This window comes from Mastacembelus armatus, chromosome 1 (genome assembly GCF_900324485.2).
Source record: "Mastacembelus armatus chromosome 1, fMasArm1.2, whole genome shotgun sequence".
Classification (NCBI taxonomy): Eukaryota; Metazoa; Chordata; class Actinopteri; order Synbranchiformes; family Mastacembelidae; genus Mastacembelus; species Mastacembelus armatus.
Window position 1 is genome coordinate 10,348,908 of NC_046633.1, and position 24,236 is coordinate 10,373,143.

The 24,236-nt window shown below is 43.3% G+C and overlaps 2 protein-coding genes across 10 annotated transcripts in view; one reads left to right on the top strand and one right to left on the bottom strand.

The window, feature by feature from the left end:
- apbb2b (amyloid beta (A4) precursor protein-binding, family B, member 2b) overlaps nucleotides 1-10,143 on the bottom strand; it is a 49,871-nt gene extending 39,728 nt beyond the window's left edge. For 4 of the 6 annotated variants that reach the window (XM_026302875.2, XM_026302878.2, XM_026302877.2 and 1 more), the window contains exon 1: nucleotides 10,031-10,143. The gene's annotated coding sequence lies outside the window, so the exon portion shown is untranslated. Of the gene's footprint in view, nucleotides 1-9,928 lie in introns of all 6 variants that reach the window. The other 2 variants (XM_026302876.2, XM_026302874.2) reach the window with 1 other exon arrangement.
- Nucleotides 10,144-13,202: 3,059 nt separating this feature from the next.
- Nucleotides 13,203-24,051, top strand: haspin (histone H3 associated protein kinase). Of its 4 annotated transcripts, none has more exons than XM_026304479.1 (16): nucleotides 13,203-13,678; nucleotides 14,183-14,323; nucleotides 14,524-14,676; nucleotides 15,149-15,271; nucleotides 15,372-17,394; nucleotides 18,610-18,751; nucleotides 18,879-19,009; nucleotides 19,716-19,892; nucleotides 20,192-20,277; nucleotides 20,478-20,540; nucleotides 20,640-20,731; nucleotides 20,883-20,962; nucleotides 21,422-21,510; nucleotides 22,680-22,822; nucleotides 22,931-23,033; nucleotides 23,717-24,051. In XM_026304479.1, the coding sequence occupies exons 1-16, from the start codon at nucleotides 13,518-13,520 to the stop codon at nucleotides 23,916-23,918; spliced, it is 3,909 nt and encodes a 1,302-aa protein (XP_026160264.1). In that variant the 5' UTR covers nucleotides 13,203-13,517; the 3' UTR covers nucleotides 23,919-24,051. The 4 variants fall into 4 exon arrangements, with proteins under 4 accessions (XP_026160264.1, XP_026160265.1, XP_026160267.1 ...); XM_026304480.1 differs by having other exon boundaries at nucleotides 14,527-14,676; XM_026304482.1 differs by lacking the exon at nucleotides 13,203-13,678 and having other exon boundaries at nucleotides 14,187-14,323; nucleotides 14,527-14,680.
- Nucleotides 24,052-24,236: the final 185 nt, after the last annotated feature.

Sequence of the window (24,236 nt, forward strand, 5' to 3'; positions counted from 1 at the left end):
AGAAGCACCTGGGGCTCCAGTCTTTACAGTCTCTTTCATCACCTTCTAGCTTTCATAGTGTATGATGATTGTGTATGTGTTTGAATGTCAGAGAGAGAGAGCGACAGGGAGAGAGTGAAGGTCAAAGAGAGGCAGAAATTTTTTATGCAGCTGCACTGGGAGAAACTGGGGTATACAGGACCTGTAGAAGTGCAGCCATGTGGAAAAGACAATATCAGAAACAGGAACATATAAACAACAGAGTGGGAAAATGTGTGTATATGCCCACCAAGTGTGTGAATGTGAGCATAAATCTGTGTCTGCGCATGAGGTTTCCTTTAAAAATGGAGAACTTGTCCGTCCTTGCCTACTTCGACAGGTAATTTGTAGGCAGAATAACATGCATACTGACGACGCTATCATAAGGCAGGCTTGACAGCGAGAAGACAGCCAATCAGTGAGGGCTGCCAAGAGCTGACACATTATAAGGCCGCACTCACACACACACACACACACACACACACACACACAAACAAAGAAAGAACACAAAGACGCAAAGTAAACTAAGCGAAAAGAAGGCAAAGCGGAATGAGCACGTGGGTGAAAAACAGGCAGAGTGAGACAGACCGACTGATAGAGGGACAGATGGAAACAGAGAAAATGGGCCCTGTCATTCAGTCTCACACCCTACAGGATGAACAGGGCCTCTGTGCTCCTTCTCTGTTCAAACACACCTCACGGCTGTCTGCTCCCTGCAACAACAATGCACAGATACACACACACTGTCACGACCGGTCACGTAGGTTTCCGGTCGTCTCGTGTTTTGTAATTTCCCCGTGTGTTTAGGTTTCCTGGACATCCGGTAATTAGCAGGCAACTCTGTCCACCTGTCTGTCTTTCAGGAGCCCACAGTATTTATCCTCCTCGGCCGCCACAGTCTAGTGCGGGATTGTCTGCTTCGCTTCACGAGGTATTTCTGCGAGACTCGCCATTAGAAGATTCGAAGGGATATCACGAAGGAACTACGCGCTGATCGAAGGAAAGTGACCCGATCCTCTCCGCCACATTCCTCCCGGCAACTCCGGTAACAGTTTCTCTTGGACTATCTATGAATTCAATGACTCTCAGCCCCGTTTTCTGTTATACGAGGTGACGTCTTGGTGAAGGACTATTTGCTGTATTTTGCCCTCCAATTCCTGCTTGGAGTTTCGTTTGGAGGTGTTTTGTGTTTCTCCGTTGCCCCGGAATTCTGACCAAGAATACACCGCACCGTGAGATTCTGCTCTGCGGACCAAGACCCGGTTTCATCCTCCTACCAACCTAGACCCCCCGTGGAGTTACCAGGCGCGGGCCTAGGCATAAACCAGCCTCCTGTTGACTACGTCCGGATTCTCCCTTCCATTCTTCATGGTCATCATCACAGCTCTCAACTCCCTCATTGGTTATTGTAAATAAACTCTCGTTCAGTACTTAAGTGTGTGGCATTTTTGGGTCCTCTGATTCTCCGTACCTGACAGTACAATCCCGCCACTATGGACCCAGCCGCCCCTGCTACGTCATCATGGTGCGCCAGCATCGAGACCGCCCTCCAGTCACATGAAGATCGATTCCTGAGCCTCGCCCAGTCCATGGAACGCATATCTGGCCAGCTTCAACAGATGATTCCCGCCCGTCCACCCCGCGAGGCTTCCGACACTCCCCTTCCAGCCTCTCCTCCCACAATCAGGAGCCCTGTCGTCTTGGAGCCACGACTCCCTCCACCCACTTCCTATAGTGGAGAAGTTGGTCGAAGCCGTTCCTTCCTCACCAAGTGCGACTTTGTTTTCTCCCTCCAACCATCTGCCTTCCCCACTGAGGAGTCAAAGGTTATCTATATCATCTCCCTACTAGAGGGGGAGGCAGCCCAGTGGGGAACCTCTGCATGGAGAAGACAGGAGAGTTATTGTAGATCTGCTAGAGACTTTGGGGAACAACTCTCCAGTATTTTCGACCCCATCCGACCTGAAGTCGGAGCCCAGAACCACCTCACCAGGCTACTGCAGGGGGACAGGCCCTTATCCGAATACGTGGTCCAATTTCGACGTCTGGCGGAGGACAGCGCCTGGAACGCTGCCGCACTATACGACCACTTCTACTTGGGACTCAACGCCCGACTTAAGGACGATCTGGCTCACCAACCGCGTCCCAAGGACTTAAAGGGACCGATCGAGGTTACCACTCGCCTGGAGGAGCGGTATTTGGAACGCCGGTTAGAGCGGACGCCGCCCGGGTCTCACACCAGCAATCCTCGTCCAAGCTTCCAACCCTCCTGGGACCAACCTCGACCGTCAAACCCGGAGCCTATGCAGCTTGGTCGAGGCCGACTTTCCCCGACGGAGCGAGACCGAAGACGCACCCGGGGTCTATGTTTCTACTGTGGCAGATCAGGACATCAGATTCGTCAGTGCCCAGTAAAAGGCCTGGCTCAGTAAGGAGGGTGAGGTCCTTACTGAGCCAGCCATCGCCTGAACTGACTTTTTCACGTCCCCTCACCAAGGCCCTCTTTGGGGCGCCTCCGCATCAGAAGCAACTTCCAATACTCATCGACTCCGGCTCGGACACAAATCTCATCTCTCAGTCTGTGGTGGAGGCACTCCAATTGGACACTGAACCCTTGGGCCAAGTCCTTCTGGTCAAGGCTCTCAACAACCGACCTCTACATCAAGTTCAGGTCAGAACTAAGCCTGTTTTATTAACCATTGCTAATCACCATGAGTACGTTACTTTCCTCGTTGTTGATTCTCCCTCATCTTCAAGTGTGCTAGGCCTCCCTTGGTTACAGGCTCACAATCCCCGGATCGATTGGTCTACGGGGAGGATTTTGGAATGGAGTCCAAGTTGTCTTGCCACCTGTCTTCATACCGCCCTTAGTCCCAGCTTCCCAGTCTCCGAGAGCCGGTACCAGCCCGACCTGACTAAAGTTCCCTCGGTGTACCTGGACCTTCGGGAGGTTTTCAATAAAGAACGAGCCTCTTCTCTGCCGCCTCATCGCCCTTATGACTGTGCCATCCGGTTACTACCGGACTCCGTCCCTCCAAAGGGTCGGTTGTATCCCTTATCGGGGCAGGAACGAGAGGCCATGCAATCTTACATTCAGGAATCATTAGCCGCTGGCATCATTCGACCCTCGAGATCCCCAGCAGGGGCGGGGTTTTTTTTTGTTAAGAAGCGGGACGGGGGATTACGCCCCTGTATTGACTATCGGGGCCTTAATAACATTACTGTAAGGAACGCTTATCCACTACCTCTCCTCGCCTCTGCTTTTGAACTCATTCAGGGTGCAAGAATTTTTTCCAAATTAGATTTACGGAATGCTTATCACCTAATCAGGATTAAGGAGGGTGACGAATGGAAGACGGCCTTTAATACACCCAACGGCCATTTTTAATATTTAGTTATGCCATTCGGTTTGACCAACGCTCCTGCTGTATTTCAGAATCTGGTCAATGATGTTTTGGGAGATATGATTAATAAGTTCGTCTTCGTATACCTCGACGACATCCTCATTTTCTCCCGCTCTGAGACCGAAGACATTCTCCACGTCAGGGCGGTTCTTCAGAGGCTTCTCCAGAACCGGTTATTTGCTAAAGTAGAGAAGTGCGAGTTCCACTCCAAGAGGACTTCCTTCTTGGGGTTCATTATAGAGCCAGGTAATATTGCCATGGATCCTGAGAAGGTTAGGGCAGTGAGGGAATGGCCGGTACCCCAGAACCGCAAACAGTTACAGAGTTTTTTAGGATTTGCTAATTTCTATCGTAAGTTCATTAGGAACTACAGCTCCGTAGCCCAACCCCTTCACCAGCTCACTTCCATCAGAGTCCCCTTCTCCTGGACTCCCGAAGCCAAGAGAGCCTTCAATTCTCTGAAGGACCGCTTCACCTCGGCGCCTGTTCTGACTATTCCTGACCCTGACTTACCCTTCTTGGTGGAGGTGGACGCATCAGACACAGGGGTGGGGGCAGTCATCTCTCAGGTAGAATCCAAGGATTCTAAGGCTCACCCTTGCGCCTTCTTCTCCAAAAGTCTGTCTCCTGCGGAGAGAAATTACGATGTCGGGGACCGGGAATTGTTAGCGGTGAAGCTGGCTTTGGAGGAGTGGAGGCATTGGTTGGAGGGAGCCAGGCACCCCTTTACCATCCTCACTGATCATAAGAATCTGGAACATTTTCAAACTGCCAAGCGCCTCAACCCACGCCAAGCCCGGTGGTCTGGGTTCTTTGCCAGATTCCACTTCACTCTGTCCTTTCACCCTGGGGCCAAGAACTCAAAGGCCGACGCCCTGTCTCGTCTTCACTCCCCGCCGGACTCTAGTGTGGAACCAGAATTCATCCTGCCGGCCTCAGCGAGACTAGGGGCGGCACGTCTTTCGTTGGAGCTGGAGATTTCACAGGCTAATGCTGGTAATCCTTCCCCTTCCCATTGTCCTCCTCACTGTCTCTTTGTTCCTCCCCAGTTGCGTTCCAAGGTTCTGGAGATCTGCCACGCGTCTCGACTCCATGTCCATCCCGGAGTGAGACGAACCCTCCAGGTAGTCCTACAACGCTTCTGGTGGCCTGGGCTAAGAGGAGACGTCCACCAGTATGTCCTGGCCTGCACAACCTGCGCCAGATTCAAGGCATCCAACCAGGCACCCCCGGGCCTCCTCCAGCCCCTTCCGATACCCCGGCGTCCTTGGACCCACATTGCCATAGACTTCGTGACCGGTCTTCCTCCATCATCTGGTAACACAACCATTTTGACAATTGTGGACCGTTTCTCCAAGATGGTGCATTTTGTTCCCTTACCCAGATTACCCTCGGCCTCCCGAACAGCGCAGGCTCTTGTGGACCATGTTATTCGCCTACACGGGGTCCCACAGGAGATAGTGTCTGATCGGGGCCCTCAGTTTATCGCAAGATCCTGGAGAGAGTTCTGCCGTCTCTTAGGGATCACTCTGAGTCTGTCGTCAGGCTATCACCCTCAGACCAATGGACAGGCCGAGAGACTTAATCAGGAGTTGGAGAAAGGTTTGCGCATCCTTTGCGCCGAGGATCCGGGGACTTGGGCAAAGAACTTGGCATGGGTAGAATTCGCCCACAACACACTTCCATCTTCATCTACTAAACTCTCTCCTTTTCAGATTGTGTATGGTTTTCAGCCCTCAGTGTTTGACTCGCCGTTACCCCGAGGAGAATCATCATCGGCCACCGCGAGGTTTCGCCAGTGCCATCTGGCCTGGAGGAGGGCGAGGCGAGCCCTCCTAGTCTCTGGGTGCAGGTACAGCAGGCAGGCAAATAGAAGGCGGAGGCCGGCTCCTCACTACCAAAGTGGACAGAGGGTCTGGTTGTCGTCCCGGGAGGTTCCCCTGAAGGTACCATATGCTAAGTTGGCCCCCAGATTTATTGGGCCTTTCCCCATTACCAAAGTGATAAACCCTGCAGCAGTTAGGTTACAGTTACCTAGAGCTCTGAGGATTCACCCAACCTTTCATGTCTCACGTATCAAGCCTGTCCATATTAGCAACCTCTTGCCCCCTCCTCCGTCCCCCCCACCTCCCCGGCTCATCGACGGCGGTCCGGCCTACTCGGTCCGTCGCCTTCTCCAGTCCCGACGCAGGGGTCGGGGCATACAATACCTGGTGGACTGGGAGGGGTATGGTCCTGAGGAGCGTTCCTGGGTACCTGGGAGTCGTATTCTGGACCCCGAACTCGTCAGGGATTTCCACCGTTCCCACCCTGATCAACCTAGGGGCCGCCGGGGGTCGGCCGTTAAGGGGGGGGTACTGTCACGACCGGTCACGTAGGTTTCCGGTCGTCTCGTGTTTTGTAATTTCCCCGTGTGTTTAGGTTTCCTGGACATCCGGTAATTAGCAGGCAACTCTGTCCACCTGTCTGTCTTTCAGGAGCCCACAGTATTTATCCTCCTCGGCCGCCACAGTCTAGTGCGGGATTGTCTGCTTCGCTTCACGAGGTATTTCTGCGAGACTCGCCATTAGAAGATTCGAAGGGATATCACGAAGGAACTACGCGCTGATCGAAGGAAAGTGACCCGATCCTCTCCGCCACATTCCTCCCGGCAACTCCGGTAACAGTTTCTCTTGGACTATCTATGAATTCAATGACTCTCAGCCCCGTTTTCTGTTATACGAGGTGACGTCTTGGTGAAGGACTATTTGCTGTATTTTGCCCTCCAATTCCTGCTTGGAGTTTCGTTTGGAGGTGTTTTGTGTTTCTCCGTTGCCCCGGAATTCTGACCAAGAATACACCGCACCGTGAGATTCTGCTCTGCGGACCAAGACCCGGTTTCATCCTCCTACCAACCTAGACCCCCCGTGGAGTTACCAGGCGCGGGCCTAGGCATAAACCAGCCTCCTGTTGACTACGTCCGGATTCTCCCTTCCATTCTTCATGGTCATCATCACAGCTCTCAACTCCCTCATTGGTTATTGTAAATAAACTCTCGTTCAGTACTTAAGTGTGTGGCATTTTTGGGTCCTCTGATTCTCCGTACCTGACACACACATACACTGCAGATTGTTTGACAGTGGGCACAATAAACCTATTGAGAGGCATCGATAGGTAGCTGAAACAGAAAGTGACGAGAAGCAAGGGGAAAAAACTGACACACACATAAAGCCTCCCCAAAATACACTACACATAAATACACACAAACAAACTGCAGAGTGGTTATCTTGCCAACTTGACAGCCTGGGATGAATCTACTCTGCTGTCCTTAATTCATCATTCATCTGTCCAATCTGGTCAGACTTCACGCACACACACATACACCCGTGCACATACAAACACACACATTTGTTTGGTCAAGGGCGGACCATTGATATTGTTTCACACGGGAAGCAGGGTGGTGATAACAGATCACTATACTCTTTATCTGATTTGTCTCACACACACACACACACACTCAGTCACACAAGCATGTATGCACTTGCACACATTTTACCCTGCTTTCTCGTCAGCTGTTCTGCATGACCTCAACCACACAAACACTAAGAACTTGGTGCTGCAAGGCAAAAAAATACCAACCCCACACAGACAGACACACATTTATAGTCTGGCCAACATAATTACATCCAATCTGCAAAATGTTTTGAGGTTAGCTGAGATATCAAAGGGTATTTCTGGGCATTTCACATGCTCACAGCTTCAGAAGGTGACAGCTTACATTACTGAATTGCTATTTTTGTACATGTCCCTGTGCATCTGCATAAAATGTATAAAGGCATGCCTGTCTCCTACCTTTTGCCTCTCATAGCGGTGATAGAAGCTACCTAAGGACAAGATGGGCCATCTTGAAACTGATCAACTTTTAATATACCAATCTTAAACAAGCACAGATACACTACCACACTAGAACAGTCTGCAGTGCTTGGCCCAAAACAAGGCCCATAAATGTCCAAGTCACTTTTTCCATACTCAGCAACTCCTGATGTTGTATAGAAATGCTACAGGAGGAGAGAAGGAGCATAAATGAGGAGAGAAAGAGGGATGAACTGAAAAGAGGTAGTAGCAGGAAAGGAAGAGAGGGGGCAGAATATAAACCAACTTAACAGCCCAAGAGACCCAAGCAATTAACAATGACATCATGTTCCTACACGCACACACTGCAGACTGGGGCCAGGTCTGGATGAAGAGCAAGCCAACAGGGCAAGCAGGCTGGGAGGACAGAGAGAGAGTGGGAGGCAAGGCAGGAAGGCAGACAGTGACGGAGAAGCAGAGAATGACAGTGCACCATTTCTACGGTGGTGGTACAGTCAACGACACACATTCATTTATGTAGCTTGCACTAATTAACTCACCAAAGCAATACCGCAGCACAAACCTTAGAAAATCACCACAACCGCAGCCTAAAATAGTAAAAACTCAGAATTTACCATAAAATGTTTATACACTAAAATAGTATAACAGAACACTTTCATGCTGAAAACATATTTTTTGACAAGTGTGGTTTAAGAACACACCTCCTGAATGTACACATAAGGAAGCTCATGCATCGGTGCAAATCTGATGCAAAACAAATACATGAAAGTGAATGTTGCCGTGAGAGGAGGGGAAAGGGACCAGGAGGGAGAGAAAGCTCAGCAGTGCACTCAAAAAACAGTAACAGGTCCTTTGGTAATTCGTGTTATTGTCAACAACTTTGGTGTCCCTTCTTCTTCCATGGAAACACACATTCTACATGAATTCTTTCACAAGTTCTTCCGCTTTTACAACACAACACATCCATTCATTGTGAAAGTTTATCAGTACTCACCTAAAGTGAATGGTTTTAAAAGGAAAAGTCAACAATCCTTCTCTATGTTTTTCTGCACAGTCATAATATCTGAGCCCAATCTCTGCTCTCTCTCTCCAAGAGTTAAACAGGAAAGTTACTCACATCATTCTCTAGGTTCTTTAAATCACAAAACATAAATAAGCAATTAAGGGGCTCCATGTTTGCATAAAACAAACAGGCGAATTATCTTGAGGCCCTGGCAGAAACTACCAGAGCAAGACTGGAAACGATTAGCTAGCAGTGTTCAGCCAGCAGCACCATGCACCAATACAAGCCTCAGCCTCATCCCCAGAGGCCTGCATGGCTACAGCCCCAAACTATTCCACATATAGTACACAAGTCAAGAGAATACCCTCATTTATGCGGGTTTGTTTCACAATGGGCCTATTTATTACTTAAACTGCAGCTCAACACAGAGACCAACATAGGACAAGACAGGACTCAACTATGAGTCAGGACCTGGTGCATCTCTGGATGGTAACCAAATCAACTGACCTGTCAGGCAACTAACTAGTACTGAAATGACTGATCAATTAATCAATTAACTGATCAACAGAAAGCAAATGGACAACAATTTTCATAAATGCTTCAACATCTAAGCAATTTACCAAGCAGGAAAAGCCAAACAATTAATTGTTGCAGCTTCTCAAATTTGATGATCTTCTCTATTCCAACTATATCAGTGTAAACTGAATATCAATGGGTTTTGAAAAATCAGTTAGACAAAGCAACAAATTTAAGTGAGTCAGCTGGGGATTTGGACAGTTTAAATGTTATAAACAATTCATTAGACTAACAACCACCAGATTGATATCATGGTAATAAACAGTATTTTCAGGCATGGAGCAGCAGCACACATTAATAATTCTACTTAGAAACAAGTCATGATGTTACCAATCAATATAACTAGACCTATAAATACAGTATTCCATCTTAAAATTGGGAGGAAAAAAGCACAAATAGCTAAACTTCAACTCTCTGGTGGAGACAGAAGACATGGCAACTTAATCTCAGCTGCCCTTTTGCAGAAATGCAGACATTATGACATGAATGAGTAACTAGGTCGCTTAGTTTGTTAGTTAGTGTTAGCATCAAACTGATTAGTTAGTTAGCTAACTTAACTAACTGTGACGTTAACTATATGAAGGTGGGTTTTCTTATCGTCTTGGTTAACTCCTGATGAACGCCTGGCTGTTTATCAGTTTACCAGCCACTTACCAGCTAATAGGCCCTCTACATCCTCTACATATAACGCTTAGGAGTCGGGACGTGTCGGGAGCGTTATTTAACTGCTCTGTTGCATTTGTTTTGTTGCATTTTTCTGCCTTAAACCTCTAACATCGCAGTAGCTAACCTGCCAACGGCTCTGGCAGCTCGCGACAGCGTTCCAATAACGGCCGGTTTTTATAAACAACCGTTGCATTCCGTGACTCCGGGTAAGAAGTCATCCACGGTAAACACGGGACAGCTCGGTTTCTCACAATAAAAGTCAAAGGGACGCACACTGGGTCCTGTAAATAACCCCAAGTCTGCCGCCGCAGCCTCCCTGTCTCTTCTCCCCCACCTTCCCGACTTCTGTGCAGGGCCCCTCGGCTGCCAGAGCAATGCGTCGCCCAGAAGAATATGTAAAGTTACTCACGCTCCCAGTCATTTTTAACGCTGACAGCGAAGTGTAACGGAGCCGCGGCGGCCACAACTCCGAGTATTCCAGCGAAAATTCTCGGCATACCACATCACTCACCTCCGCTCCAGTATGTTCACGTCCTCCGCGTTGCGCTCCTGTCTTTTTTTTTCTCCGCCCCTCCGTTTACTCTCTGCTTGTTTCTTCTCTCCTCCCTCCCCAGATGCCGCTGCTCTCCGACAGGGGGAACCGGGGGACGCTGCTCCGGAAGCAAACGCTCCACTGATTTCTTTTTTTAACGCCCTTTACTGACTACGAAGATTACATGTAGCTTAATTATTTTATCCTACAGTGGTATTAAAACTACTGTTTAATATGTACCCTGATGTTACAGCTTTTACATCAACTAAAAGGTCATAAAACTGAGTTGTAAACGTTTTTCTATGTTTTGCAGTAACTGGGATTGTACGTATTGTTTTTCTGAAATTAAATAAGAAACTGAACGTGCCTTGAAATACTGATTCACTGTTACTTAATATTTCATAGGTTTTTAAAAAGTAGAGAAAAAAATCAACTTGTAAAAATAACAGGCTATAAGGCAATAAACAATGCTTAAAGTTAGACCACTGTATATAATATCCATATGGAATCTATCCATAGGAACAGTGTCCTGATATTCCAGTATATGTAGACCCCATATATGAAATATGCTATATAGTCATAAATAAAGTTTATAACCTGTGTAGGGTTATATTTATGCATATAACCTATTGGGCCACAAAAATCTATTTTATTCATATGAACTTTTTTAAATGAATCAATAAATATAGTTGATAAACCATCACAATATGTAAAAAAAAATGTCTATTACAACTTTAACGCTGAACATGTCTTCAAATGTCTTGTTTTGTTTCTCCAAGAAGTCCAAATACACCAGAAAGTTAGTTTACCGTGATACGTGACAAGGAAAAGCAAGAAATCTTCTGATTTACGTGTCTGGAATCTGGGCTATTTTGCAGTTTCACTATTTTTGCTTGAAAAATCATTGAAATTACTCATAAAAAAATTGTTGCCACTCATCTTTCTGTCAGTGGACAAGTGGATTAATCAGTCAATTTTTCAACTCTAGGATCCACAACAAAGCATTATATTAATAATACAATAATAGGATACTAGAGAATGCAGTAGCATTGTATGGCAATCATAAGACAAAATGTGGAAACACGGCTGTTAGTAGAATTCCTTATATACTGTGCATAGCTGTTTCAAGACTAAAAACTATGTAGGTTAAATGTGATAATGTTGCACTATTTTGTAGTTTTAACAAAAATGGTTAAAACCAGCTACAATATGTCAGAAATCAATATAGTCAAAACTGAAATTTCTTTCAAAACATTAAAACTTGTGGGTGTAAGTGGATGTTTAAAAAAAAACATTACACCATAAATATGATCATATCATTGCTATCCACTTATCCAAGTGGTGCCATCAAATAACAATAAATCAGCCAAGTCATAAACACTATTGTCAGTTTCGAATTATGGTTATAACCCAATTTCCTAATCATAATGCAAGGAGCAAGCTGACTTACCTTGCTGTATTGGTAATACACTTAAGGATAATAAAGCCACATTCATATTTGATTTCCAGTGTCCCTAGCCCACAAACAAAAAGTGCATTTAGTCTGAAATCAGCAAATCTATTGTTTTGGAAAGTTAATTCATTGGGGCTCGCTGTATAAGCTCAGCCATAATAAAAGTGAAGAAGAAAACAACATTCTATAGAGCCTACAGGCATTGTTGTGTACATCGGTATTACACGCTTGCATAAACAGCCACCTGGGGCCAATATAAACCTTATCCTTTTATATGAAATAAACCCGGCAGTTCCCAGGCTTCAATAAGCTAGGAGAGATGTATTGTGTGGAACTCATCCACTTACATTAGATACTCAACTTTGATTTGTTGCTCCCTCTCCTCGCCAAAAACAGAGTTGCACCAAATTTCATCAGGCCACAGTCCCAGAACACTTTAATAGTGTATAGCATTTTATTATGGCCCATTCTGGAGATGAGCTAGTTAATTAAATTATTGTTGAACAACTTCCAAGTCTCTGCAAGATGATTTTCACAACACACAGACATGAATGGGAAGAAAATTGTGCCTGGAAGGTAAGAAGGCGGTTAAACAAATCACAAGTCATGCTATAGCTTTGAAAATAATTGGCACCATTGTATACATGATTTATAGTTAGCGGTCTACAAGTGTAAAATCACAAAGTAATTACAGTTAAACATTGAAATGTAGAGTGGCAGAGTCCCATTTGAACTGGAGGCAAATAGGATGTACAGGGTAGGGATTAATCCGCCTTCAGGACTTATCTAAGATTCATTTGCATTGAGTGAAATATTTTATCTTTAAACTGTCACAGTTGTACTGTGAGTTGTTATATATTTTAGAGTTTTTATTATTTTAAGTCTAAAGTGAGAGTAGCCCTAACCACATGACTTTTTGGCTTATACTATACTGTATATCGGCTAATAGAATTTTAATTATATATTTTATTGTATGCATCATCAACATCCAGAGCATACATTTTTCAGTATTTATTATATAGCTTTAACATCTAAACCAATTATGGCAACTTAAACAATTTGCACAGTTCTGAAGTAAACATCACTAATATAAGTATAATATATTATATAATAATATAGGATTATAGTATAATGATGACATCTGGTGGTAACACTTATTTACTGCTTTGATCTGTCCACCTGTTTGGTGATACTGTATGTCAGGCATTCACTTACTATTGCCCATATCTATTGGCTTCATGAGGTGAGTTTACTTAGTGTATATTCTTAGATACTGTTTCTCTGCTGAGCTGAAAAAGCATGGACTTTGTCTCACATCACTTTCATTAAATATTGTATTATATTCCTGTGCAATTTAAAGTGATACACTTATACCAAATAATAAAAAAAAAGAAAAAAAAATTAAAAGCATACAAATAATATTTGTTGCCTATCTTTACAAGTTAATAATTAGTAGACTATTGTAATAACAACTATAGATACTGCAAGTATAGGGAATGTGTGTATCCCAATTATAGGACTCATAAAGTAACGCAGAGATGTTTTTATAGTAAAATACACGTTACCACTGTCATTACAGTATTTCCAGTTTCTGTTTGAGTCTGTTGTAATTACTCCAATCCGCCAGGTGGCGCTGTGACATCACCTTCAGCGCGTATTGGCCAATCATCTGTGTCCAGCAGTTTGAACAAGAAGCGGGTCCGGCGGATACTAAAAAGTAATGAACGAAACGAAAAACAGTAGCTAACTTGAATTGTCATGGAAATCGGGTAAATCAGCTCATTATTTGGCGCGATGTCGTTCCTATGAGCTTAGTTTATCAATGTTCATGAGTTGTAACGGCGTTGATACAACGTTAGATAGTTTTGTCTAATCCGTTAGCAAAGATCGAGCGGATCTGCCTAAACCTTTACTGACGGATTCCGTTGGACCCGGGTTAGGTTAGCTAGTACCGTCAAATACTTTTGAACACTCAGCGCAGATTCGGTTTATTAGCTATAGCTGATCTGAATCATGGACGCATCAAAACCTCTATATCTAAAGACATACGGTAAACTCAAGCGTAAGGTGTGTGCCTGGATTTCGCCTGTAAACCACAAACGGGCCTTCGATAGCTCACATTCAACAGAGGGCGACGTCTCCGTCTTTGAACCCGCAAAACCAGCGGGGAAAAGGTACGTTCAAGTCTTCCCGTTAGTCGTTCTTCTTGTGTAGTTAAATGTTAACCTAACTTAGTACACCTAGCTAAAGCTTCTGCCTTTTAATTGCAACTTATCCTTAAGTAAGAGAACCACCTCTGTACAAGGCAGTAACTTATACTTCAACAGCAGCACAAAACACAGTCTTTTACTAGTCACATATAAGGGATCATTGTGAGTGATTTGTTATGTTAGGAGAATGACTAGTGGCTTTATCTGATTTAAACAAAAAAGATTCCAGTAATGGATTACAGTTCATAAAGCTCATTGCCAAAAATGTAAAGATATAGAAATAGTTTTAAGCCTGTACCAAACAATGCCCCCCAGTGGACATAGCATATTTTACATTAGAGAAAGAATAAAAAAAATACTGAATTCTGAAATACCCAAGATAATTTTCCCTGACCTGCTTGCCCTCCTGTTCAATATCATTTCCTTACTGCTCCTTGCGTCTGCATCTTATGTCTTGGCCGGTGGCAGATCTGTGCGTCATGCCAAGAGAAAGGCCATGCTATATCTGACTGAGAAGAGCAGTAATGAGGAGAGTATCAGCAATGAGGTTAATGTTGCTGTCCGCTCTCCTCCTCGTCCTAAGCCTGATCAGCAAAGCAAGACAACCAGGTCTGTGAATAAACATGCTGCTGGCAATCTGCAGTGATGTCATTACTTCATTAATATGCATTTTTAAATAAATAGATTAACCAATTATCTACAAGAGAAAATTACTGACAGAAGCTTTTTTGTTGTTGTTGTTGCTGCTGTTTTTTTTTTTTTTTTTTTTTTTTTTGCCTGACAATTTGGTTTGCTCTTTTCTGTATTAGTAGAAGGAAGAGGTCTGTTTGCAGTAGTAGAGCAGTCCATCCTGCCAAGAGAAAAGCAATGTCATGTGTGACAGAGAACAGCAGCGATGAGGAGAACACCAGCAGGCCCTCTCCCCTCAATCCTCAACTTGATCAGCAGACCAAGACAACCAGGTCTGTGAGCAGAACACATTATGAGAACACAATGTTTTGCACAGTTTTGTGACATTATTTAGCTTTTTATCTTACCATAGCACAAAAGATCTGACTGTTCTGATTAATTCATATGATGCAAATAATAACGGCTCACATTATAAACACAAACACCCATAAGCACTCCACAAAGCCCAGGTTATCATCTTTTTGATATGATCCAGAGAAAAACATCAAATCTTCACATTAAACATCGAACTTCAAGTTGTCAGTCATAGACATCAAGATACACTATCATTGAAAATTAATAAGTGATGATACTGGACTATACCCTGGTCTATCTTCAGTATCTGTTGTGATTTTTGTGGTTTCTCTGGCCAGATTTTCATAATTGTGCTTTTGAGCTCGGAACTATATGCTTTGCCTGAAATTTGCAGAAGTAGTTTTAGCATCAGTTAATATACATCTGAAGAGATTTTCATGACGTCCGCAGGAAAAGCCAATTTGTGATGGTGCCAGGAGTCTTGGGCCACCAGGTTGCAGTGAGCAACGAGAGTCAGGTGGACTCTGCTCTGAAATGTCACAAAAATTCTGTTCAAAAGAAGAGAAAATCTAAGTGAGTACTCAGTCTGTCAGGTTGTTAGTGGTAGACTGGCTGCTAGATGTCCTTAATAACTGCTGTAACTAATATTGTCCTCCTGTTTATTTTTTCTCAGAGTTTATCCACCTTCCATGGGACGCTTTGTAACCCACCGCAGGCGTGCAATGGTCACAAAACCCAAACTCCCTAAAGCAATAGTCAGTATACTCAGCTCCTCAGATGACTTTACTTCTCAAGCCTTTGATTCCAGCAGGATACTTCGGCCTCTGAGGAGGAAGAGGGTGCTGTCAACTTTTATGGTGTCCAGCTCTGATAGCTCAATAAATGCTGCAGGGAATTCCGGTGTCGCCACCAACGTCCTCCGAGAGATATCCCTTAATGAGTCGGCAGACCACAGCCTTGGACCCTGCACTAGGAAACCCATCTTTTGCTCCACGCCATCAGTGAGCTCATTAGGCAAACAACCACGCCTTAAACTCTTTCCCCAGCCCTTCAGCTGCACAGGTGTGTTGAGCCCATCTCAAGATGGTCTGGATTCCTGTGGGCAGCCAATCTCCCCACCACCGTTTGCACTTTCTGGGTTCCACTCTGAGGAGAAGACACGCCCGAGCGATGATGAGAAGAAACCAGACCTGCATCACCGTGATGAATTCTCTCGTGATTTATTCGTGAATCCCAAAACCTCTAATAAGAGCTCTGGTATGGAGTCTTTTCACCATCGTGCAGACACAAAGACCAAGAGTAGTGTGGAATTATCAAGTCTAAATCTGGTCTCTACACAGAGTGAAAGCAGCAGTCAATATGTGTCAGCAACAGCAGGGTTAGAGTGGCTGATAGAGGCTCTGAAGGAGAACTGTTTGACCCAGCTTTGCACTGTGCAGCTGGAGAGATTAGACACCCTCGCTGTGACTCAGCTTTGCTGTCCAACAGCCTACTCATCCTGTTTGGAGGATAGATGTTCAGTCCACAGCCAATCTATGGACAGCGGTCAAGCTGTTGATGTTTTGCACTCTTTCGAAACATCGTTACCACCTCATTTATCTATGACGAACAATAATAGCGGCTATTATTTACAGTCACTAAATAGTATTGATTCTTCTGAACAGGCAGCTTCAGTGATTGACAGTCAAAGCTCAAACGATTCATTGTCAGTTGAATACTCACCCACAAGGGAATTGATGGAGCAGTCAGCATCAGAACTTTATGATGGATCTATACATCACACAGAAAACAACGTTCATCTTGGCACGGCCGCACAATTATCAGCCAACAGCACTGCGCAAACAGTGTTCACTAGAGAGAGGGCTGTCACTCTAAAGAACAAATATCTTGCTAAGAGATGCACCATTCAGCTCCAAAAACTGACCCCGTCACAGCTGAATGTTCAACAACTTAAAGGGTTCAGACATCAGGAAGAGGCACGTGCATGTGACGAATGGGCTGTTAATCCAAATGCAAACAGGAAGGAAAATGACTACATAAATGACACAGAAGATCTCACATGTTCTGGAGAAACCACTGACAGAATGATGGTGTCTGTTAAATGCTCAGTAAACAAACACAGTGCAATAACCCAGACACAGTCTGTTGGCCCAGAAACAGAAGCAAATGCAGCGATGCCAAAAGCAATTCTGAAGGAGAAATGTCTGACTGACCAACCCACTCTAGTAATAAAGAGATTAACATTATCACAGTTGAAAGAGATTCTAAAGCTCAAAGATGCCAAACTTAAATCACCCACAGTTACGTCAGACTCAGCCACTGGTGACCAGCCAAAGAATGACCACCAGTCTGAGAGTGACCCTTCTTTCAGCTTGAATTTAAGAAATTGGAGCTCAACTAGTTCTGAAGACAACTTTGCCTCAAACAAGGATGTTGTACAAAGCTCCCGTGATAATGTCTACAAAAGAAAAAAGATGTCTCTAGCCCCCAAGGAGAGGAAAAGGCGGAGCACTTCTTCGGACCGAGCTGAGACAACCAGGAAGGCATGTGTGAGCGGTCTGAGCATGAGTCGCTGGAAAAACAAAAGCAACACCAGCACAAACATGTTTAGAAGTAGGACTGCGCAGACATGCGGTACCATGGCTGTGGACTGCAGCATCACTGAGCTGATCTCCAGGCAACACAAACAGCCAGAGGTAAGGATATCACACAGACAACAGTTTTCATTATTGTTTAACCATTGTCAGACAAAATAAGCAACATGTAGGCTGCATTCTAGACATGATTGACAAGGGACCTCAATTATTCATTATTTTGTTGATAATTGATAATCGAACTAAAGCAACCAGTAATTGTTAGCTACAGTCCTGCATTGATTTCGTAGCATCTAGTGGTGAGAAACTTCTGACTCTTTTAAAACAAAATGTGATTCGCTGTCTAGAGCAAGTGTTTGGTTTGTCCATACTGGGCTACTGCAGAAACATGGCAGCTCAACATGGCTGCCTTCGTGAAAGGTGACCCGCTCCATATGTAGATATAAAAGGCTCATTCTATTTTTTAAAAAATGCAACAGTTTGATATTTTCTGGTGGGTACACACTATTTATGAATACTTTATTCAATTTTTGTTAGTAAATCGCTTTAAATATTGCACGTTACACCTTACACGACGATTAATTGCTGAGTGGGGAAAAAAGCAGGTGAATCAGGCTGGTGTCTGTCACTCAGGTCTTACAATACCTAAAATGATAGTTCAGATTTAAAAGAAAAAAAAAAAACTCACATAAGCAGCAAAATTCATTTGTTTGCGGGAAAGAGGTTGCATCTAAAAGGAAGCACTTCAAATCTCTTCAACCATTTGCAACAGCACCATTACAAAGTGTGTGTTAAACTTCGAGCCACGGCTGCATTGCCAGAGGTGAAACTTTTTGCAGCCCAAGAAAAAGAAAGCCCGTTCCAAGCTCCTGTGGTGTGTCTTATGAAAAGAATAGTGCCAAGTGGTGCAATATAACTAGAGTGGCCACATTTTAATCAGCCTGTTGAAAACAACTGAAAGAGCATTTTCAGGGATAGAACTGTTTTTATGTAATATAGGCTATTTATGTTTTTCAGGTGTGCATTTTCAAACAGGGAAAGTAAGCCTGCTCTGGCATTTTAGTTTTATCAAAGTCTTTGTTCCATATTGCCACTATTCTTTTATCCCATGATTCCCATGATGATCCCATAAACTAGGCTATTATACCTGCAAATTATCTGCATGGCAAAGCACCAAGAGAAGTCAAAGGGAAAAATGTGTGTTTTTATACTTAACCACACACAAACTGATTTTTGTGTACAGTGTGTATTGTTTTCACTCCTACTACAACCCACTCAATTTAAATGTTAATGTTATGATGTCAATCCTGTGTGCAGAACCCCGGAGCATCCATGAATTTCTCCACTCCGGTGAGATCGGGTCGGCTCAACCTCTCCTCTCTGTTGGCAGACTTCACTCCAAACACACACACCTGGAGCCGACTTAAGGCCGCCCTCTCTGTTCATCGCAAAGGGATTGGTAATAGGCTCACAATAGACTTGGAATGTTTTTTTAATTAATTTAAAGGAGTGTCCTTAAGTTTAAGTTTGGTCCCAATCCTCTCATTCAATGTTCCCTGTCTCTTTTTCTCTCTCTTTGTTGTTAGTGCTGCACACTCCAAGGGCCCTGTCAGGCTCTTCAGCACTGGCAGACATCAGCCAGGATCTCTTTGCCACACCCTCCAGGATGCTGCTCCCCAAACACCTTCAGTCACAGCTGCTGAGCCATGATTCTCTGGTACAACACACACTACACATCTGCAACTATAAAGAATTAACCTGAGATACACAAACTCAGTTGAAGCTTTATGATTATTTTGGAGGGTACAGCTGGAAGTGCTGCTGAATTGCATTGCTTTATTCTGACAGCTGTTTCTGTTTTTTCCCCACTACATTTATATTTAGATAACTAACAAACACCCTTCTGTACAATGTAACACTACATCATCCAAAATGATCACACACTTGTATCTCTGCCTCTCGCTGAACATTATCACCTTCGTGCTTATTGCACCACTGTTGCATTAGACTGTTTTTCCAAGTATTCTGTGCAGTTCTTAGATGAGTTTAAAAACCCAGGAGAGACGATCCTGCTGTTCCAAAGCTGACTGCCTTGTCTGAGGTGTTTTCAATTATGTTAAATATTTTTGACACACTTTGGCCATTGGAATTTCAGGCGTGTACATTTGCAGTATGAAGTGTCCCAACTTTATGTATGCTGGTCATGCCGGCAAGGTTGTACAGCTCAGCCACACAACACTGCTGTTCATTCAGAACTGCTGTGGTGAAACTCGTAGTCTAATACACAGTCGTGCACTGATGCTCTTGTAAGTGGAAAAATGGCTTGAAGCCTCAAAAAAAAAAAAAAAAAAACTATTCCAGGAGCTGCAGGAGTTATTGGTACCAAGTAATCCTGCTGGATCCCTCCCGTCTTCCTTTTACAGGATGAAGAGCTGTCGGATGCACAGAAGGTGTACGCCGAGTGTGGCCAGCAGTGTCCTTTGCCGTGGGAGGCGTGTATTCTCCCTAATCGTATGAAGAAGTGTGTGAAGATCGGGGAGGGGACATTTGGTGAAGTCTTCTCCACCACTAATGCTTCAGGAGATACTGTTGCTCTCAAGGTATGTGTTTGTGTGTGTATACATATGATTCCATACTTATAGCATTGTTATAATTTAAGTACAGCCCACATAACCCATTTGCAATAGAATATTTCCAAAATCAAGGTTTTTCTTAGAGCTTTTGACTGGATATCATGGCCTGAATGAATCATTACTTGACCTAAGTATGGAATTTCTGCCTGGATAATAAGTGGCTGCAGTTAAAATCATGTTTCTACACCTGAGTTGATATCATGCTCTGTATATTCTGCAGTAAGCAGTGTTTTTGTTTTTTGTCTTTTTTTTTTTTGTCTTGACAGATCATTCCAGTAGAGGGCAGTGAGAAAGTGAATGGAGAGGATCAGAAGACCTTTGGAGAGATTCTCCATGAGATTATCATCTCAAAGTAAATGCAAACTAACCCTGCACATCATACAGCTCTGTTTGTTGGAATTACTATAATAGTCTGCCACTACAGTGTTTGTGCATTAAATTGTGGCAGTGAAGGTGTAATCCTTGATATCTTGATATTTATTTTTTTCCAATTTAATGTGCAGTAACACCTACAGTAAATAGCACTGTTTTTTTTTTTTTAATAAACACCAGAGAGCTGAGCAGCCTGAAAGAAAAGCAGCAGAACCAGACTCACAGTTTCATTGGACTCAATGAGTAAGCACTCCCAGGTCTTTGTCATTTTGCATGTAACTGTATCAGCAGATTTGATTGCTTTTGAGTTATTGTGTCTTTATCTCTGTTGTTCCTTCAAAGTCTCCACTGTGTTCAAGGCTGTTACCCTCCAGATTTCCTGGATGCCTGGGACAGATTTGACCAACAGAAAGGCTCAGAAAATGACAGACCAGGTCAGAGACATGTTGTTTTTTTTTTTTGTTTGTTTTTTTTTTTAAAGGTAAATCCAAAGACTAACGCATCCAGCACACCCTTTAAACCACAGTTCAACGCAGTACTTGTTTATCTGTTAAACTCGATTTCTCTTTATCCCTCTTTGCACAGATTTCTTTGAAAAGAATCAGATATTCCTAATCCTGGAGTTTGAGTTTGGAGGCATCGATCTAGAGAGCAGCAATGGAACGGTAGGTAAAGCACACGGGGATGTCAGCTGTGTATACCTTTGTGCTATGCAGCATGTAGTTGTCATGTTGAACATTCAAAACAGTCAAAACATCTCACTCCCTCTGTATTTCTGCTGTACTTTGTCATCATAAGCGTTAATACTAAATGCTGCTCTTGTTACACCAACTCTAGCTCTTTATATTTTTACACTCGCTGTAAAAATATCCTCAAAGAGATGGCTTTAATGGAAACAGTGCTATCTTTAATTGAATCATAGCAAGTTAATGCCAATTAGGCCTTAAATGTGTATGCTAGAGATAACGCAGAAAGAAGATGCTACGCTTTCCAAAGAAATACTTTACTCTGCAGTGTGTCAATTGGGGAAAAATCAGACAGTTATTTTCTAAACAACCTATGAAACGTTTTATTGTTGCGTAGATTTGCAAGGCTTTAATTCAAATCTCTCCTGTGTGATCAAGCTGGCGTCTCTGGGGGTGGCGAAGAGCATCCTTCATCAGATTACTGCTGCCCTGGCTGTTGCAGAGCAGGAGCTACACTTTGAACACAGGTAGCACACACACACACACACACACACATACACACATACAAAAACAACAGCCACAGCCAGATGCACATTTTTTGATATTGTTAGCTTAGAAAAGGACTTGATTGTTTCATATATGATCAGATGCTGCTGATTAACTTTCTGTTGATTGACATGTATTAATGAACTTATCATTTATCCTATCGATGCAAATTATATGAACACCATCTTCGGAACTCAATGTTTTAGTAGATCCACTGAGCTGATTTGAAAAATCATAAGATGGTCTCAAAGTATTTTTGAACATTTTTTGTTATTGTCGCACTGAAACATTGCATGTACTTTGGAGGAGGTTTTTCCAAGGGACTCTGTATCTAATGCTCTACTCTCCCTGTTGCTGATGAGCACCCACATAGCATGACCCACATAGCATCCCATGCTTCACGAGACATCGTACTTGTAGTTCTGCCCACAGAGTTGAGTTACTGTCTCATCAGATCAGAGAATCTTTTTTTTTTTTACGTTCTTTCAAAGGCTGTTAAGTTTCCCTCTTTTTTTTCCACAAACTAAAAAAAAACTAACTAAGAAACAGACTAAAACCAATTCATGTCAAATTCATGTTCTTACTATTTCATCTGTAACTACAACCTTTTTGTCTGTGACTTCATTTGTTGTTTAAAAAGTATTAAAAACACACAGACGTGAGTTGTGAACCTTACAAATTTCTAAATTAGGGATTTTAGTTCTTTTGAAAACTTGCTTACTTTGTCATTATGGGTTAAAAATGGGGAATTTTATCCATTAAAAACAAAATCTACAACACAGAATTGTGAAAAATGTGTAGAAATCTAAATACCCCCTGAATCTACTGTACAGACATAAAGCTATAGCATTAGAGCATAAAATTACAACTTTGTATTACACATAAACAGCTTCTGTAACGCTGATATTTCAAATAAGTTGTAGCTTACAATACACAGCCACTACTTTCAACTTCGATTCTGTTGTACGCATTATATTTGATCATCTTGAACTCCAGCTGCCGCAGCAGGTGAGGAATGTGGTGTTCGAGTATCAAACTTCTGCTGGAAGCCCACTCATTTGGTGACGCATTTAGCGTGGTGTCAGTGTGAGGCGTGATTTGTTGGTGTCTTGTAACAGTAACTTAATCCCCCCTGTGCTGGTTATTGCAGAGACCTCCACTGGGGCAATGTGCTGGTCAAAACAACCAAGCAGAAGACGGGAAGCTTCCTGCTGAATGAAAAAATCCACTCTCTGGAAACTAAAGGGGTGCTGGTCCGCATCATTGACTATTCTCTCTCCAGACTAGAAATCGGTCAGATGTTTTTCCACTACCTGCTTTGTGTTCACTTACAGCCATGTTGTTTCGAGTGGTTCACCTTATACACAAAACACGTGTCTTTGTTTCATCTGTTCTTTCCAGATGATTTGACAGTGTCCTGTGATATCTCGAAAGATGAGGAGCTTTTCATGGGAGAGGGAGATTACCAATTTGAGATCTACAGACTGATGAGAAAGGAGAATGGGTTGGTGCATTTTTGTGTCAGCGACTAATTTAGGAACACCCGCTGTGCCGTGTAACTGGAGTATCTCTGTGGCGTGAAAGTGCCAAAAGTGCCACATATAGCAGATTTATTACACATGTAACAAAAGCTGGGAGTTGTAGTGCAACAGAGCCTACACGTTCCATTGGATTTGTTATTGATTTCATTTTGGCTTCAGTGAATCAATATGATGTCTAGAAAGTCAAAGCAGCTTAGATATTAGAGGACTCTAAGTGTAAGCCTTGTGTTATCATACTGTTTGATAAGATTAAAGTCACCATACATCTGCATTTCATGAGATTTATTTGATAAATGTAATTTGTCAAGATGACGCGGATATTTCCTTCCGAACATTAAACTGGAAGCTGAGTAACGAAGTTGAGCAAGATATAATAAGAATTACTGATAACTGTTTAATGCACTCATAGATCTGTGTTAAACTTAATTAAACTGTAGCTTCATATTTATTGGAGAGGGGGTGTCAATCATCTAACTCTTCTTTTACTATAAGCTCATTTGCCAACAAGCTCATTTGTTGAACTGTAGCATGAACATAAATATTCTGTTTATATATAATTCTGCCCCTGTACCACATTAAAATAATATCTCCAAATTATTGTAGTCATGATTTGTTGATCCTCTGTCGTTCTCTTTGTCTGCCTCAGAAACAACTGGAGTGAATACCACCCCCACACCAATGTGCTGTGGCTCCACTACCTGTGCTCCAAGCTGCTTTCCATGAAGTACCGTGGTTCAGGAGGCAGGGGGGCCAAGGACATTCGAGAGGAGCTCACTCGATTCAGTGACAGCATCCTCCAGTACAGCTCTGCCACTGACGTGCTGCAGAACTGCCCTATGTTTCAGTAGTACAACAGCACTGATCACAGACCTGATGAAAGTACAGTGTGTGGGGGTCATCTCAGGTAAATGATCTGCTGCATATGAAAACACGGTTACTGTAATCCGTGGCAGAGGTGGAGTTGACCTAATGTACAATAAGGCTGTCATTTTACAAAGGTTATTAAAAATGACCATGTGAAAATTGTGTTTTATGTTTTTAGAGAAGCTTCTTTAAGCCTCTTCTTGCATTGGCTGCATATTTTGTGACTATTAATGTTCATGCATCAATGTGATGAAATAGCTTGATTTACATAGACATTTCTATGTGGGTATTGCATTAATATA

What these genes read in the sequence shown, in the direction of transcription:
- haspin (XM_026304479.1), top strand. Translation starts at nt 13,518, where the DNA reads ATGGACGCATCAAAACCTCTATATCTAAAGACATACGGTAAACTCAAG. An exon ending in GGCAACACAAACAGCCAGAG is followed by an intron (nt 17,395 to 18,609) that starts GTAAGGATATCA and finishes TCCTGTGTGCAG; the next exon opens with AACCCCGGAGCATCCATGAA. An exon ending in AGTTTCATTGGACTCAATGA is followed by an intron (nt 20,541 to 20,639) that starts GTAAGCACTCCC and finishes GTTCCTTCAAAG; the next exon opens with TCTCCACTGTGTTCAAGGCT.